This window comes from Myxocyprinus asiaticus, chromosome 21 (genome assembly GCF_019703515.2).
Source record: "Myxocyprinus asiaticus isolate MX2 ecotype Aquarium Trade chromosome 21, UBuf_Myxa_2, whole genome shotgun sequence".
NCBI lineage: Eukaryota > Metazoa > Chordata > Actinopteri > Cypriniformes > Catostomidae > Myxocyprinus > Myxocyprinus asiaticus.
This window is the reverse complement of record NC_059364.1, coordinates 23,358,870-23,374,009: the sequence shown is the minus strand read 5'-3', so window position 1 is coordinate 23,374,009 and position 15,140 is coordinate 23,358,870. Positions and strand designations below refer to the sequence as shown.

At 39.2% G+C, this 15,140-nt stretch overlaps 1 protein-coding gene across 4 annotated transcripts in view; it reads right to left on the bottom strand.

The window, feature by feature from the left end:
- The window catches only part of LOC127412358 (vinculin), a 79,070-nt gene that overhangs the window by 14,595 nt on the left and 49,335 nt on the right, over positions 1–15,140 (bottom strand). For all 4 annotated transcript variants that reach the window (XM_051648645.1, XM_051648646.1, XM_051648647.1 and 1 more), the window contains exons 12-17: positions 12,925–13,124; positions 12,191–12,319; positions 9,546–9,695; positions 7,807–7,915; positions 7,384–7,686; positions 7,151–7,275 (exon numbers count right to left, since the gene is read on the bottom strand). In XM_051648645.1, coding sequence (XP_051504605.1) covers positions 7,151–7,275; positions 7,384–7,686; positions 7,807–7,915; positions 9,546–9,695; positions 12,191–12,319; positions 12,925–13,124 — 1,016 coding nt within the window. The remainder of the gene's footprint in view (positions 1–7,150; positions 7,276–7,383; positions 7,687–7,806; positions 7,916–9,545; positions 9,696–12,190; positions 12,320–12,924; positions 13,125–15,140) is intronic.

Genomic DNA, 15,140 nt, shown 5'->3' with positions numbered 1-15,140 from the left:
AGCTCGTTTATGAGAATCCAATCGCATTTTCATGCAGGACTGTTTGCGGCACACACAGTGAAAGATAAAAATGTTTTATATTTTCGCGGCTGCCATGTGTCATTGACCTACCACAGGCAGTGGCGTCAATTCACCAAAGGCCAAGGTATGGCAAGCTCCGATGACGTCATCTAATCTTACTTCATCACGTGACAGCATCAAATCAAGCCCCAAATATTAATTAATTCCTGACAATATCAGACGTGCTGCAGCAGCCACCCTCAAATATTACACTGAAGTGCCAATTTACACACTAAATACTCTATTGAGAAGCAGCTTCATATGACTAATTCAAATACATAGGCTACTTGCACTGTACTGAAGCCATATGACAAATTTAAATGCAAGCACAGGTGAAACGATAGTAGAGAGAAAAACAACAAAAATGTTAACAGCAGGGAGTCACATGGTGCCACACGAGGGTCGGACGTGTGAACAGCGAGCTCTGCGCACTTTGCTAGTTTTAATACTTTTTATGTCATAAACCAGTGCAATTCGATACACTCTGATTCTTGACTGTTCTAGGAAGACAATATGCCAAAGAATTCAAAATCCTTGGGCTCTGGAGATATTAAAAAACACTTACGTGCTTAAGCTGAAGCCCCTGAGCAACAGGCCGCAAGACCGGGATTCAGTTTGGATAGTGCGGTGAAAGAGATTCAGAGTCAGTTGTTGAACATGTCAGCAATGCTGGCAAAGGTCATTGCTGACTTGGAGGATCTTGCTGTAATACGTGGATCGATCACTGCCATGGAGACGAAATTCACTGAGATGGTTACAAGAGATGGTTACGTACAAATTGTTGGAATTCCTGAAGACGAATAAGGCCGAGATATGTTGAAATTCCTAGACGGGCTCTTTCCAAGTCTGCTCAACATAACAGGCCATAAGCTGGAGTTCCGGCTTGGAGATCCACCGTGGGAGACAGGCCCCGATCAATTCTGGTCAAATTTCTGAGATCATCCGATAAAGATCTTGTGTTATGCGAGGCGAGGAGTAAAGGAAGGCTTTCTTGAAAGCACCACAACATTTTTTTGTTCCCAGACTTAGCGAATTCCACAAGAGAGAAACGTGATCGATGAAAGGAATGCAAGAAACTCTTACATCAATGGAAGGTCACTTTTGCACTGATGTTCCTGGCCAAATTGAGAATAGATACTAAGGATGGCCACAAAATATTTACATGCCCACAGCAAGCGATGTCCTTCATAAAGTCAATGAAGTGAGTAGGTCATTGTGTGATAATTTCTATGCAGCTAAGTGGGCCTGAATCACTGGACATTCACTTGGCCGTTCGAGGAAACTGAGCGCCTTCTATGTTTCTTTTTGTGCTGGTTCTGCCTAGCGGCTGGAGTCACTCAGCACACCCTAGATTCGAACTCGCGACTCCAGGGGTGGTAGTCAGTGTCAATACTCACTGAGCTACCCCAGGCCCTGCCTTTTTGTTTCTTTTTGTGTTGGTTCCGCCTAGCGGCTGGAGTTTTTTTGTGGAGGAACACACCTTTAGAACAGTTATGTGGATGAATCTACACGTTCTTTGTGCTTATTCCACCTGTTGGCTGGAGTTTGTTTTATAGACTATATTCTGTTGTGTAATTCTGTCTCACAAAATTTGTATAGAAGCACCGCACTTAAGCAATCCAATGGCAAAGTTGTTGCAGGGGCTCTCATAGGCGTACATGGACTGTTTGAGTTTAGAGGGATGGATGCCTGTTGGCGCTGTCGTGCGCGGGGTTAATGTGCACATTTTTCTTTTTTCTGTTTGTTTGGTTTTGGGGGAAGTTCGGGGTTTGATTGTTGCACTAGTGTTGGAATGTGGTCTTTATAATTTTGGTTTTGACACACAATCTATTTTTTCTAATATGTCAAAATGTCTAATGTTAATATGAGTGGATTGTTCAATGTTCAATGTTCATATGGAGACCAACTGGTCCTCAGTATCCACTGTGGGTGGCACTTAAGGCAGTTCTTAGGGGTCGGATCATACAGTATGCCTCATTCATCACAAAATCCAAAGCACGAGAAGTCGTTGAGTTTGGAAGGGAAGATTAAAAGTGCTGAGGCAGAGCTGAAGCGCCGAATGTCATCTGATGGCCTCAGAGAATTGACCCGACTGAAATACCATTATAATACTATTTTGTCACGGAAGGTGGAGTTTTGGCTATTCAGGGCAAGACAGTCATACTTTGAGTCAGGGGACAAGGCAGAGAAGCTTTTGTCTAGATATATAAAGGAGAGAGAGTCTTTTTCTACCATCCCCTCAGTGAAATTTGATGGTGGTGAAATTTTAACCTTAGCCATTGATATTAATACTGCTTTTAAAGAATTCTATCTTGATCTCTATAGTTCCACATCTTAGTCTACTGATGAAGATATTAGAAACTTTGTAGAACTTAAAACTCCCTAAACTGACGACTGAGCAAAAAAATTATCTTGATTCTGAGATAACCTTGGAGGAGCTTGGCGAGGTAATTAAGGCCTTGCATACAGGCAAGGCTCCGGGGCCAGATGGCTTTGCCACTGAGTTTTTTAGATCTTATGCAACAGAACTGGCTCCACTTTTGCTAGAAGTTTATACGGAATCATTAAAGAATGGAAAACTTCCGCCAACCATGGTGCAAGCCCGGATCAGTCTGATTCTTAAAAAGGACAAAGATCCAAGTGAGTGTAAGAGTTACCATCCAATTACCCTGATCAATTTTGGCTAATCAAGTCAATGACATCTCTTATACATATAGATCAGGTGGGGTTTATTCGGGGCCGTAGCTCTTCTGATAACATTTCATCAATATCATGTGGTCAGTTGCGAACGATCAGACTCCGGTCACTGCCATCTAACTTGATGCAGAAAAGGCATTTGATATGGTAGAATGGGATTATCTTTTTAAGATTTTGGAAATGTACGGGTTTGGAAGTACATTTATTGGATGGATTAAGTTACTTTACAGACACCCGGTAGCGGCGGTAGAAACAAATGGATTAATTTCAGATTATTTTGCACCCGGCAGGGTTGCCCTCTTTCCCCTTTATTGTTCTGTCTTGCCCTGTAACCATTAGCAGCCACGATAAGAAAGGAAGATGATTTTCCAGGGGTGGTGGCGGGAGGTATGGCGCATAAGCTTTTGCTTTATGCAGATGATATTTTATTATTCGTCTCTGACCCCACTAGATCAATTGGTCTAAATCTGAAGCTTTGGCTCTGACAGCGTACTGCCCTATAATGGCTTTCCAGCTGGGTGCCTTGCAGTGTCCCAAACAGTGCATTAAGTATTTGGGTATTTTATTCCCAGAAAATTTGTGTGAATTAGCCAGAGTTAATTTTGACCCTTTAATAAAAGGGTTTTTGAGCGATGTGGACAGGTGGGCTTCACTACATTTATCTATGACTGGGAAGGTTAATGTTATTAATATGAATTGTATTCCAAAATGTAACTACCTGTTACAATCTCTCCTTGTAGATGTCCCCCTCTCTTATTTCAAGCAATTTGATAGCATAGCGAGGTCCTTCATTTGGAATGGTAAGCGTCCTAGATTACATTTTAATTAAGTTACGTAGGCCGATTGACAGGGGTGGGCTAGGCCTACCCAAGATTTTGTTTTATTATTATGCATTCGGTCTCAGACATTTGGCTCATTGGTCGCTTCTACCTGAGAGAGCCCCTCCCTGGATTTGAATTGAACAAGAAGTTCGTGCCCCTATTTTGCCATTGCGAAGCCTTTCGATCAAACTAATCGGAGAAGTTAAGTTCTCGCATTTGCACTCGGTATGGACAAAGGTGTCCAGAGTGTTTAATTTGGACATTTATTTAAATGTTGCCTCAAGCATATGGCTGAACTCTAAATTATGTATTAATAAGTCCCCTTTCTGCTGGTCAGAGTGGATTGTGAGGGGGTTTACTACACTCGGTGACCTGTATGAGAGTGGAGTGTTGAGATCATTTGAAAATTTGGTTCAACATTTTGGGGTTCCCAGATCCAGTTCTATAGGTATTTACAGCTGCGCCACCTGCTCTGTATTGTTTTTGGGAGTAGCCCACACCCCCTAAAGCGGAAGATACTCTGGGAGAGGTGATTACTGCTTTTGGAAAAGGTCATGTAGCATCAGTGTATTACTCCCTGCTAATTCAGTGTATGGGGTCAGAGTTTTAACTTCTATCAAGAGATTATGGGAGAAAGATTTAAACTTGGTACTGGAGGAGAAAGTGTGAGCTAGGATTCTAAAAAAACGTCAAGTCTGCATCTAGAGATGCAAGGGTGCGCCATATGCAATTCAAAAATCTTACATAGATTCTATTGGAACCCCTCTAGATTGTATAGGCTTGGTCTTAAAGGGTTAGAGTTTTATGTGTGACGTTTTGGGCACTCAAATTTCATTTTGTCCCAGACTTTGTATTTTGGGCATTGGGGTGGTCATAATTATGGGGGATAAACACTTACAAAATTGGGTTCTGACCGGCATTATGATTGACAGGCAAATAATTTTAAGGGGATGAAGTCGGATGGAGCGCCCTTATTTCTGGAGTGGTGTGTGGAGATGGGGAGGGTGGCTGCTTTCGAGGAGGGGTCAAGCAGAAGGCTGGGGGGTCAGAATTTGTTTGATAGGAAATGGGGCAAGTGCTTAGTGTTTTTCGGGGACTCTCGGGGAGGGGCTGTGGACAGAGTAGTTTAGTTATAATCATATATGATCATTATATTTTCTTTTTGTGTGTGTGTGTGTGTGTGTGTGTTTATTCTTATTTGTGACCACAGGGGTGTTCGTTGGGGGTCAGGGTGGGGCTGGTGATTGGGGAGGGGGAGGGGTAATAGTGGGGGTTAAATGTTAAATCTTGATTCAATATTTATATATTGTGTTTTTTCTTTGTTATATATCCATGAATCAATAATAAAAAAAAATGTTAATTGGAGAAAATAATTTAACAGCACCAGCCTTAAAATACGACCAAATGTGTCTAAAAATAAAAGCTTTGTTCATAACTCAGCAAATTAGAAAGTTGCTGCTGTAAGAATTAACAAAAATATAACAATAAAATTGAGTCTAACCTTTTGATGATCTTAATTTCTTTTAATTTGAAAAGCAATAAATAAGTCTATTTATTTAAATGTAGGTCATATTTATTTTCTTCTTTTTTGAAAATAGTTTAATATTGATGTAAATATTAACAAATTAAATTAAACAATGTTGCCTTCAAGTGTTTCTTCTAAACACTGCTTCAAGTTTTAGAAGTAGGCTGATTATTCAAGAATCAGTTATAAAGCAGAGTAATAAAATGAAGAACAGAGTAAACAGCGCTTTAAGCTTTTCAGTAACAACAGCAATTAAATATTAAAAAAGTTATATAAAAACATTAAAAGTAATCTACTGAAAAATAGAACTCCTTAAAATATTGACAATCTTTAGCCTACTGTGTGTATTACATTAATACAGAACCAATGCATTTACAGTTTGACTTAAGCAGACCTGTCATTGACATTTTTTTGACTTAATGCTACTAAAGTTATCCAGACAAGGATGGTGAGGGATTTTCTCTTTTTCTTGTCAATATTGTTGCTTGATTAATATTAACAATAGGTTTATAACAGGTGCAGCAGGTCTATATTTTGAGATATACACACAGATCAGATATTTTGAGATATACGATTTTTGTCCTGTTTGCATCACATAATAGGCCTACATTAACAGCTGTATTTAGCCTACATTTATATTGCGTCAAGACGGTGCAGATTTTGTCCCATCTGTTTACACACTCGTAATACATCAACGGTTGTGTCTTGCATTTTGCGTCAAGAGGGGCATTTCGAAGTGCATTTAAATCTTTACGCGCGCAGCTCACCACATGATTGGAGTGCTAAAAGCATGCGCAGACTTAGGCATGTAACCGCGGATGTAGTACAACAAACAGCCCGCGGGTACGGAATTGAGTCAGTCAGAATTTAATTGTGACACAAAATAATTTAAAACTCTGTTAATCTTGTAATTAAAATGTATTCATTTGCACTGACCAGGCAACCAAGGTATGGCAGCTGCCATACCCTGCCATACGCAATTGACGCCCCTGACCACAACTGACTGCAATCAACGGGTTCCCATCAGAACAGTCTGAAATCGCTCCATATCCCTGTTTAGCATTCACTAATAAATATAAAGAGAATGAATGAATGAATGAGTGTTTTTTTCAAAGCCACTGCTGCCCACCTATCACATTTAGCCTATTTAAGCTAAGTCCTATTTGTGTTTTCACTGTTTTATGGAGATGTAACACATTTTATGCAGAGACAATAGCAATATTAGACTAACATAATATATCGTAATTGGGGAAGAAGGCAACAACAATTAACTTTTGTCAAATGGATGCAAACAGTTTTGAATAATGACACAGAAAGCCGCACCCCGCAGCATCCATCTATCCATCCATTTTATCTTATGTAGGTTCGCGGAGTGAACTCGGCAGCATAAACTTTCTTTATTTTAAAGTGTGCTTTCTTTCCCTTCAATCTCACATGCTCTGCTCTGTGTCTGTTCCGAGAAGGTCCATGTAATATGAGATGGTCACATTAGGTATTAATATAGTAATGATAATCGATATATCGAAATGTCTTTGATGCATTTTCACACTAATTCATATGGGAATGAGGAATGACACACTTTAATCCATAGCATGCTCATTTTTAAAAAAGAAAGAAAAACACATTGTGTATCCTCTAGGTACCTTGTGTAACTATTACAAGTGACCCAGCTACAAAGTTTTCATTTCTATAAAATTCAGCTCAAATACACATTACTCCTGTAGACTCTCGTTGGAAAAAACTAAACGCTTGTCAGAGAAATGGCGCACGGCAACAGTTGCTATCTAAACATCTAACAGATGCTAGGATTGGTCAGAAACGCTTTTAGGGCGGGGCTTAGCAAAGGGTCAGTACCTCTGCGACAATCTAGTAAGTATGTTTATTGCTGTAATGGAACTAAAGCCTGTTGGCTATTTAGAAAAAGAGGATGAGCCCTTCAACATGCCCTGCCCAAACGTCTGGTTTCAATAGGAAATACATCAACACAGAACAGAAAACTGCACTTGTCAAGTTGTTACATGGGATATTTAAGGCCTACAACACTTACATGCAGCTGATCAAGGTCTGGTGGTGGAGGTGGGAATTCAGGCTCCTGAGGCTGGAAGGCCTCTCTGACTTTCCCCACAGCAGCCAAGATCCTGTAGCCAGAGTCCAGGAAGCTCTTTTGCAAACCTGCTCACCAAAGAGAGGAGAGGACAGATGTATCAGTATCAACTGGGAAGTTACAAAGAATTAAATCATTTGTAACCAGAATACAACATAAATAAAATGAAAGAAAACCTGGATCCTGGATGTTTCCTGCCACGGCTTTAGCAGCCATAACCATGGGTGAGATTGTTCTACCAAGTTCTTCTGAAGCAGCTTTAACCAGTTCCCTGAATTTAGGGTCCTCAGAGTTTTCCACTTCCCGCTTGGCCACCAGAAGGACCCGGTTAGCCCGCCGGGCTATACTAGTGGCCCCCGCAACCAACATCTGAGGCTGAACGTTACTCATTGCCACCCGGCACTTATCAATGTCCTTCTTGATGGCCTCCTCTGATGCATCCAGGAGGGATTTAGTGTCAATAGCTTCATCCACAAGACCTAAAATAAGGATAGGGGTGTTTAATATCTCCAAAATTATAAATTGATTATTGAACTTGTAAAAGCTTCATGACATTTTTCCCCTTTTCAGACCAATTCATTCAGATGATACGAGCTTACTGGTCATTTTTTCAATGTTGTCAATCCACTGATTCTTCATGGTCTCAAAGTGCTCGTATGCTGCCTGGTTGCCAGGGTTCTTCAACAAAATGCGTGCAGCAGAAGTGACCTGTTCATGAGAAGAGCAAAAGAGATCATAGAGATACGTCAAACTTATAAAACAGATAACAATAAAGGGGTTTTCTTGACCAAAGAATTTCATGACTTTTCCATGATCTTTCTGGTTGTTTGTGATTAATGGATAAGTGTTTTTAAAATGATTAAAATTCAGGACGATTCGCTAATGAATCATTTAGACGAATTTGTGAACCGTTTTGTCCTATTCATTGACGCAAAAGAACAATAATCACCAATCACACATCACTATGATTTGTGGGCAAGTTTTACTCTACACAAAGCAAAATAAATATTTTAGAGCAGAGCAAAGAAAGAAAAAAAAAGTAGAACATTTTATATCGATTATAGAATGTTCGATGACTTTTTCAGGCCTGGAAAACACAATTTTAAAATTCCCGGATATGTCCATGTTTTCCATGACCTAGGAGCCCTGACAATCTACAGTATATTGCTCATTCTGGAAACCTTTAATGATAAAACATTTGAATAAAAAGGTAGAGAAAAAACAAGTTTGGTGTTATAACTGTCTTGCACTCTGAGGGTGAGAAAATAAAAAAGTAATTGACACCAAGAATCTCACAAGGTTTGCTAACATTAAACTTTCAGAACTGTTCATGTGTAAATGAGAAGACTTGTTTTAAGAGTCTGTATGCAGGGTTGGGGAGTAACGAAATACATGTAACGGGATTACGTATTTAAAATACAAAATATAAGTAACTGTATTCCACTACAGTTACAATTTAAATCATTGATAATTAGAATACAGTTACATTCAAAAAGTATTTTGATTACTGAAGAGATTACTTTGCATTTTTGTATGCAATACAAAATAATTGTCATTTGTTTCATTTAATATTTAGTCCTTTCAGATGGAAAACATTTATACATATAAATGATGCGATCCAAAGTGCATTTGAACAGTGGAGAAACACTTTCTTATGATGTGTTACCTTCATACGAGCAGACAGAGAAGTAAGTCTGAAGTAAGTTTGGAGCAGAAGAAATACAAATAAACCTTGTGTAAATTGTCAGCTTTACGCTAATGCTATTTCTAGCCATTTTACATGCACAAGAAAATTCACGTTAGATTATAATTTCTTTTTTTCTAGTAAGACCTTTGATATTAGTGCAAAAATCGTATTTTCCTGTAAAAATTTCTAAAAATTCTTAAAACAAGATCAATTTGACAGCACTGCATAAGATATTTAGGTTTTTCAGAGAATGTATTTTTAACGTGTATTTTGTCTTACTGTACTGGCAGATTTTTTATAGTCAAAACAAGTGAAAAAATCTACCAGTGCTGAAGAAGAAATCCAAAGTATTTAGAATATGTTACTGACCTTGAGTAATCTAACAAAATACATTACAAATTACATTTTACAGCATGTATTCTGTAATCTGTAGTGGAATACATTTCAAAAGTAACCCTCCCAACCCTGTCTGTATGTGAGCAATTTTGAGACTCGATCTTGTTGCTAGTGGCCAGACATCAGAGCTGGCTCTGGCTCAAGCACACTATTACGTGCACTGAAAGTAACCGTGGCATAAGCGCAGGTTTGGGCATCTACAGACATACAGTACATTTATATATAAACTGCCCCCGACATGACTTTCACATTTACCTGAGGTGTGAGATCCCGGGCTGATTTCACTGCCGCCTGAATGCCTTCAACTGTGCTTTTATTGGCTGTTCCCACAGCAGCAGCCTTGTCTGCTGTAGCACCCAGTCTGCTGGCATGATTCTCAAAATTAGAGGCCCTTTCCACAAAGACCTGGTGGAAACAGAAAATGAAAAACTCTTATTAAATTAAGTCAATTAACTCCCATGCATGCGTGCGAGTGTGTGTGTACCTTCTTAACTATACTTTTGGGACAAATGTGTCCCCAGATGTGAGGGAAATCTGAAAATGTTTCCTTTGGGGGCATTTGGGATGTCTTCATTTTTAAAAATGATATATAAATCAAGTAGAGCTTTCGGAATTAACGCGTTAACTTGTGAGATTAATTTAAATTGTTTAACGTTTTATTTTTTCTTTACCGCGATTAATGCATTTAACTAGTTGACATAGATTCTGACATTTTATTCAGCTCCATGAGAGTTCTAAACACTGGTTGGAACAGAGTGGAATCTTTGCAATGTGTCAGGGGATATTACACTGACACACGCACCACAAACACACACACACAACAGTGATTCCGTGTCAATTATAAAAAAAATGAGAAAGGACCTCTTAACCATATTTTTTGTCCAAAACAAACCCAGATGAAACTTGTGATTTAATGTTACTTGAATTGGTGCAATATTAGTGCATTTCTATCTTTATATTGTGGAAGGCTTTGTTTGGAAAATATTAATAAAAGCATTATTGTTACATATAGCTTTGATAAAAAAATTAAATAAAAAAATGTAGGCATTTTAACAGGAAGTATATATATAGTCAAATTGCAGCACTTTCAAAATCATTAATTAAAAGAATAACAATCATGCGATTACACTGTGTAACAATTTTTTTTTTCTGGGTAGTTAGTGTTATTTCCTAATTGCTTATGCCTCAAAAGTATAGAAAATGGCTATTATTCCCCACAAACTTTGCTTTTGTGACCAGAACAGTGATATTTTGAAATTTACCTATTTCCAATGAGAAAACGGGTGAATTTGTGTCTTTTTGTTCACATAAAGTCAACATATTAATCCAAATTAACATGTATTTATACTAAAGTAATATTCAAAGCCATGCTTGTACATAATGGTAACAAGTATCCATCTCTTCCCCTGGCTCACTCGGTGCACCTCAAAGAGGATTACAACAGCATCAAGACCTTGCTGGACTCCTTGAAGTATGGTGAGTATGGCTGGGAGGTCATAGGAGACTTCAAAATGGTGGCATTCCTGATGGGTCTCCAAGGCGGTTTTACCAAGTTTCCCTGCTATCTTTGCCTTTGGAACAGCAGGGATACCAAGGCGCACTACCACAAGCGGGACTGGCCACAGCGGACCGAGTTTTCTGTGGGGAGGAACAACGTCAAGTGGGAGCCACTGGTGGACCCCCAGAAGGTGCTGATGCCACCACTGCACATCAAATTGGGCATTATGAAACAATTTGTCAGAGCTCTAGATAAGGAGTCGGCAGCCTTCAGAACTTCTTCCCTAGCTGTCTGAGGCAAAGGTCAAAGCCGGTGTCTTCGTCGGACCACAGATAAAGAAGGATTTTGGATTCATTTGGATATCTTTTTATGTCCTTTTCCATCTTTATAAAGTTCCATTACCTTGTTACGCAGGTCTCTGCTCCCCATGGCTCAGTATCTAGCCTGCTCAGTGCATCCACGTGAGAGCTAACAAACTCATTGACTATTTATACACAGGCACTAATTGCAATTTAAAAAGCCACAGGTGTGGGAAATTAACCTTTAATTACCATTTAAACCTGTCTGTGTCACCTTGTGTGTCTGTAACAAGGCCAAACATTCAAGGGTATGTAAACTTTTGATCAGGGCCATTTGGGTGATTTCTGTTATCATTATGATTTAAAAAGGAGCCAAACAACTTTATGATGATAAATGGCTTCATATGATCACTATCCTTAAATAATCAGTCATATTTTCAAAATCAATGCCAAAATTTCACAGTTTCTGCCAGGGTATGCAAACTTTTGAGCACAACTCTATCTATCTATCTATCTATCTATCCATCCATCCATTTAGCCATGTCCAACTCTTGGTGATGCGATGGATAAAGTTCCTCAAACTGTTTCGGTCACTGATGGCATTCTTTAGGTCTAGAAAACTCCTGTTCGTATAGTTTTTGACAGCATCCAGCCACCTTGATCTTGGTGTTGATGATGATGTTTATTTTCAAGCAGTCTTCTCTCCTTATTATGATCAAAAAAATCTAGATGATTTCATTTGTTCTTCTGGTGGTCCAAGGCTTTGTCCAAAGCCTCCACCAACAGCAGAGATGGAAGGAGTCCATTTTCCGACTATAATTTTTCTTGACTGTCCAACTTTCGCATCCATACATCGTTACAGGAAAAAAGTTCATAAGGAGACTAAATAATGTGTTTATTCAGTTCTAAAAATGGCAAAATTTGTATTTGAGAGTTATGGATAGTGTTTGGGATTTAATCTGTCATAATTACAATCATTGAGAACTCCACATTTAGATAACAAGGTAAACATGCATTGACATATTTGATCTGACAGTGCAAAACAACCACAATTGCCAAAATTGTGAGAGATCTCTCTTGCATCTTAGGCATACTTCACTGACCTCCTCTCTGTTGGGGGCCTCAAGAGGTGCTGTTGCTGCCACAGCCAGAAGCTTAATTGGTGTGGTTGTATCACTGAAAACATCAGACACCTCCTGGGTCATTGCCTCCTGCATCTTTGCCTTCAGATCCTAAAAAAATATAAGGGGATATTTATCTCAAAACAACAACGTTTTTTACATTTATTGGGAAATTCCGAAGGAATATACAATATGTCGTCAAAGGTTTGGGGACACCACCTTCTAATTAACGGACATATCTTAGTGGTACTTCATATAATGAGATTCAGCAACATTGTTTGGGGAGGGCGCTTTTCCGTTCCAGTAAGACAGTAATGTCCCTGTGCACACAGCGAAGTCCACAGGGAAATTATTTGCCAAGTCTGGTGTACCAGGAGACCAACTCCCTATTAATGCCAAGAAAATTAAAAATTAAATGCTGAAAAAGCACATATCTGTGTGTTGTTTGGGTGTCCACAAACTTTTGGACAGTGTGTAACACTCATCGAAGCAGGATGATGCCAACATTTTCCACCAGAGGGTGATATTGGCTTACTGAGCTAAAAGCCCTCTGCTGCTTTGTGTACTCCAATACTCTGTAGAGTCAGCAAAATCTCACTGGCACTTCCCATCTGAGGAAATCTAAACATCAGATTATGCTTCTCACACATCTGCTGTTAGAGGGATACTGGGAATCTTTTAATAGAAAAGGGGTACACAATATCTGGCCATCTTACTTTAATTGCATCCAAAAGCTGAGCGGCCACAGCACGAGCCTGAGGACTCTCTCCCTCTCCCCGTGCGGCCAGATCTGCCAACTGCATCATCAGCTGCTCCACTCGCTCACACTTCGCTAGCAGCTCCTGTCTGTATGGCCCTGGTAGAGAGTTAGCCAGCCTACGGCCCTCTGCTATGAGCCCCCGTATAGCAGCCTGGCCTATAGACAGAGATAAGATGCTCAAATTCAGGTAAGTACACCTTGATAATGCTTTTAACATGCAGTTCACTGCAAACAAAAGGTGTTAAAAATTATAAGAGGTTTAACCTCCTTAACTCTCGGGCATTTTTGGGCTGCCGTCTGCAATTTTTCACACTCAAATTTAAAAGCATATATTTAAGCAATATCACACGAGCAAGAGTGCGATATGGCCCTACATCAGCACTGCTGTGATTCGGCCACAGGCAGAGTGCTGTAGGTAATCACAGCAGTGCTGATTTAGGGCCATATAGTACGATTGCGAGTGTGATACTGCTAATATACAACAGTTCAATGAACAAGTAAATGTAAAAAAAAATCAGGAAAAACTGAGTAAGGTCATAAAAACGCATTTGTGCATGGAACTACTATATTATGTGGCGGATCAGAATCTGCTGTTGCTGGTTCAAAACAAATGATGAGTCCAAGCCTCCGTTAGTAATTCAACAAGTTCACTTCAGAAATAGTATCATGACTTGTGCTGTTTCTAACAAGTTATTGGATAAACAAGGATGGATGGATATGTGTGTGTGTGTGTGTGTGTGTGTGTGTGAGAGAGAGAGAGAGAGAGATAGAAAGAGAGAGAGACGGAGCCTGTGCGATCACCTGTTGCCACACCCAAGCAGAGATGCTGTCAGCTTTCTGAAGATCAGCTTTCTCAGTGGAAAATTAGCGGTCCAAGCGAGGGTATTTCTCCCTATTTTGTGGTAGCTGGTGCGCAAGAGTCTTTCACTATAGAAACCGCAGTGTCCTCCGCCATTTTAAACAGTGTGTCCATTCCAATGTGGAAAGTCCGATAAGAGGTAAGCGCCTTCAGTTTGTGTAATTAATCAGTCTGTTGTGTTTCTCAGCTGTGATGAGCCGTAATGCTGAAGTTGTTCGTTTAAAGCCATTTAAAGCTCTTTCCTAGCTTTAGTAGTAGTAATACAAGCGATCATATAGTGCTCTATGTAAACACTGGCTGAAGCGGATTCACTTCACCTCACCTAACTGGCTCATATTACACATAAAAATTATCTTTTGCCACCACCTGCTGGCTAACATATGTAATGTCAAAAAAAAAAAAAAAAAAAAAAACATGAAAAAAAAGACAAACCATAGCTCTTAACACATCTGCACTGCTCTTACACTTTAGTTTAGAACAGCACGAACACAAGCGGAATGATACACACAGTGAAGCGTCCGAGTGCTGATGGTGTCAGACCATCAGTGCTCATGGAATGTCTCTCGTCCAATCAGATTCGAGGACCGTAACTAACTGTTGTATATATATATATTTATTTATTTATTTATTTTTATTTTTTTGCTGTCCTAACATTGTAAGCATGTAATTCTGGTTCTGTTCACTCTATCTCCCTCCCAAAAGTCGTATTTTATTACACTAGATGGCAGCAAGTACTAGTATGTTTTTTTTCCCTCTATCACCTTCCATCACAAAATGCAGATCTGAAATGTAGGTGGCACTGTAATGAATTTTAGCCCTCACAGATGTGCTTGTCCATAGACATTCAATTTAATTTATAGTTCATGCACCACCCCCATTGTTTCATCTAATATCTCGGCCTCTGAGTGGACTAGAAGCCTAATCCATATGTCATTAGAAAGATGATCTTCCCCTTTGAAATGATATATAACATTTGATCATCAATAGTTGATAACATAAATTTCCAATGATTTGTTTAGCATGTTTTTCCTGCTGTACAGCATATTTTGTTCTGAACATCTAAGATATAATTTTGGATTATTCACACAAGCGAGCTTACAGGCAAGTAAAAAATAGCTCATTTTCTAGAAAACTGCCTAAGGTAAGAGCAGATATAACGTTTTTAGGTATTTGGGGCTTACAGCAGCAGCAATAGGCGCATAAATGAGACAATTGTATTTGATGTCTTACAGAAATCATATTTCACTTTGTGATTCTTTTGGAAATCTTTCAAACTGTGGTATTAGTGGTACTGTGGCAGAAAAATAAACTAT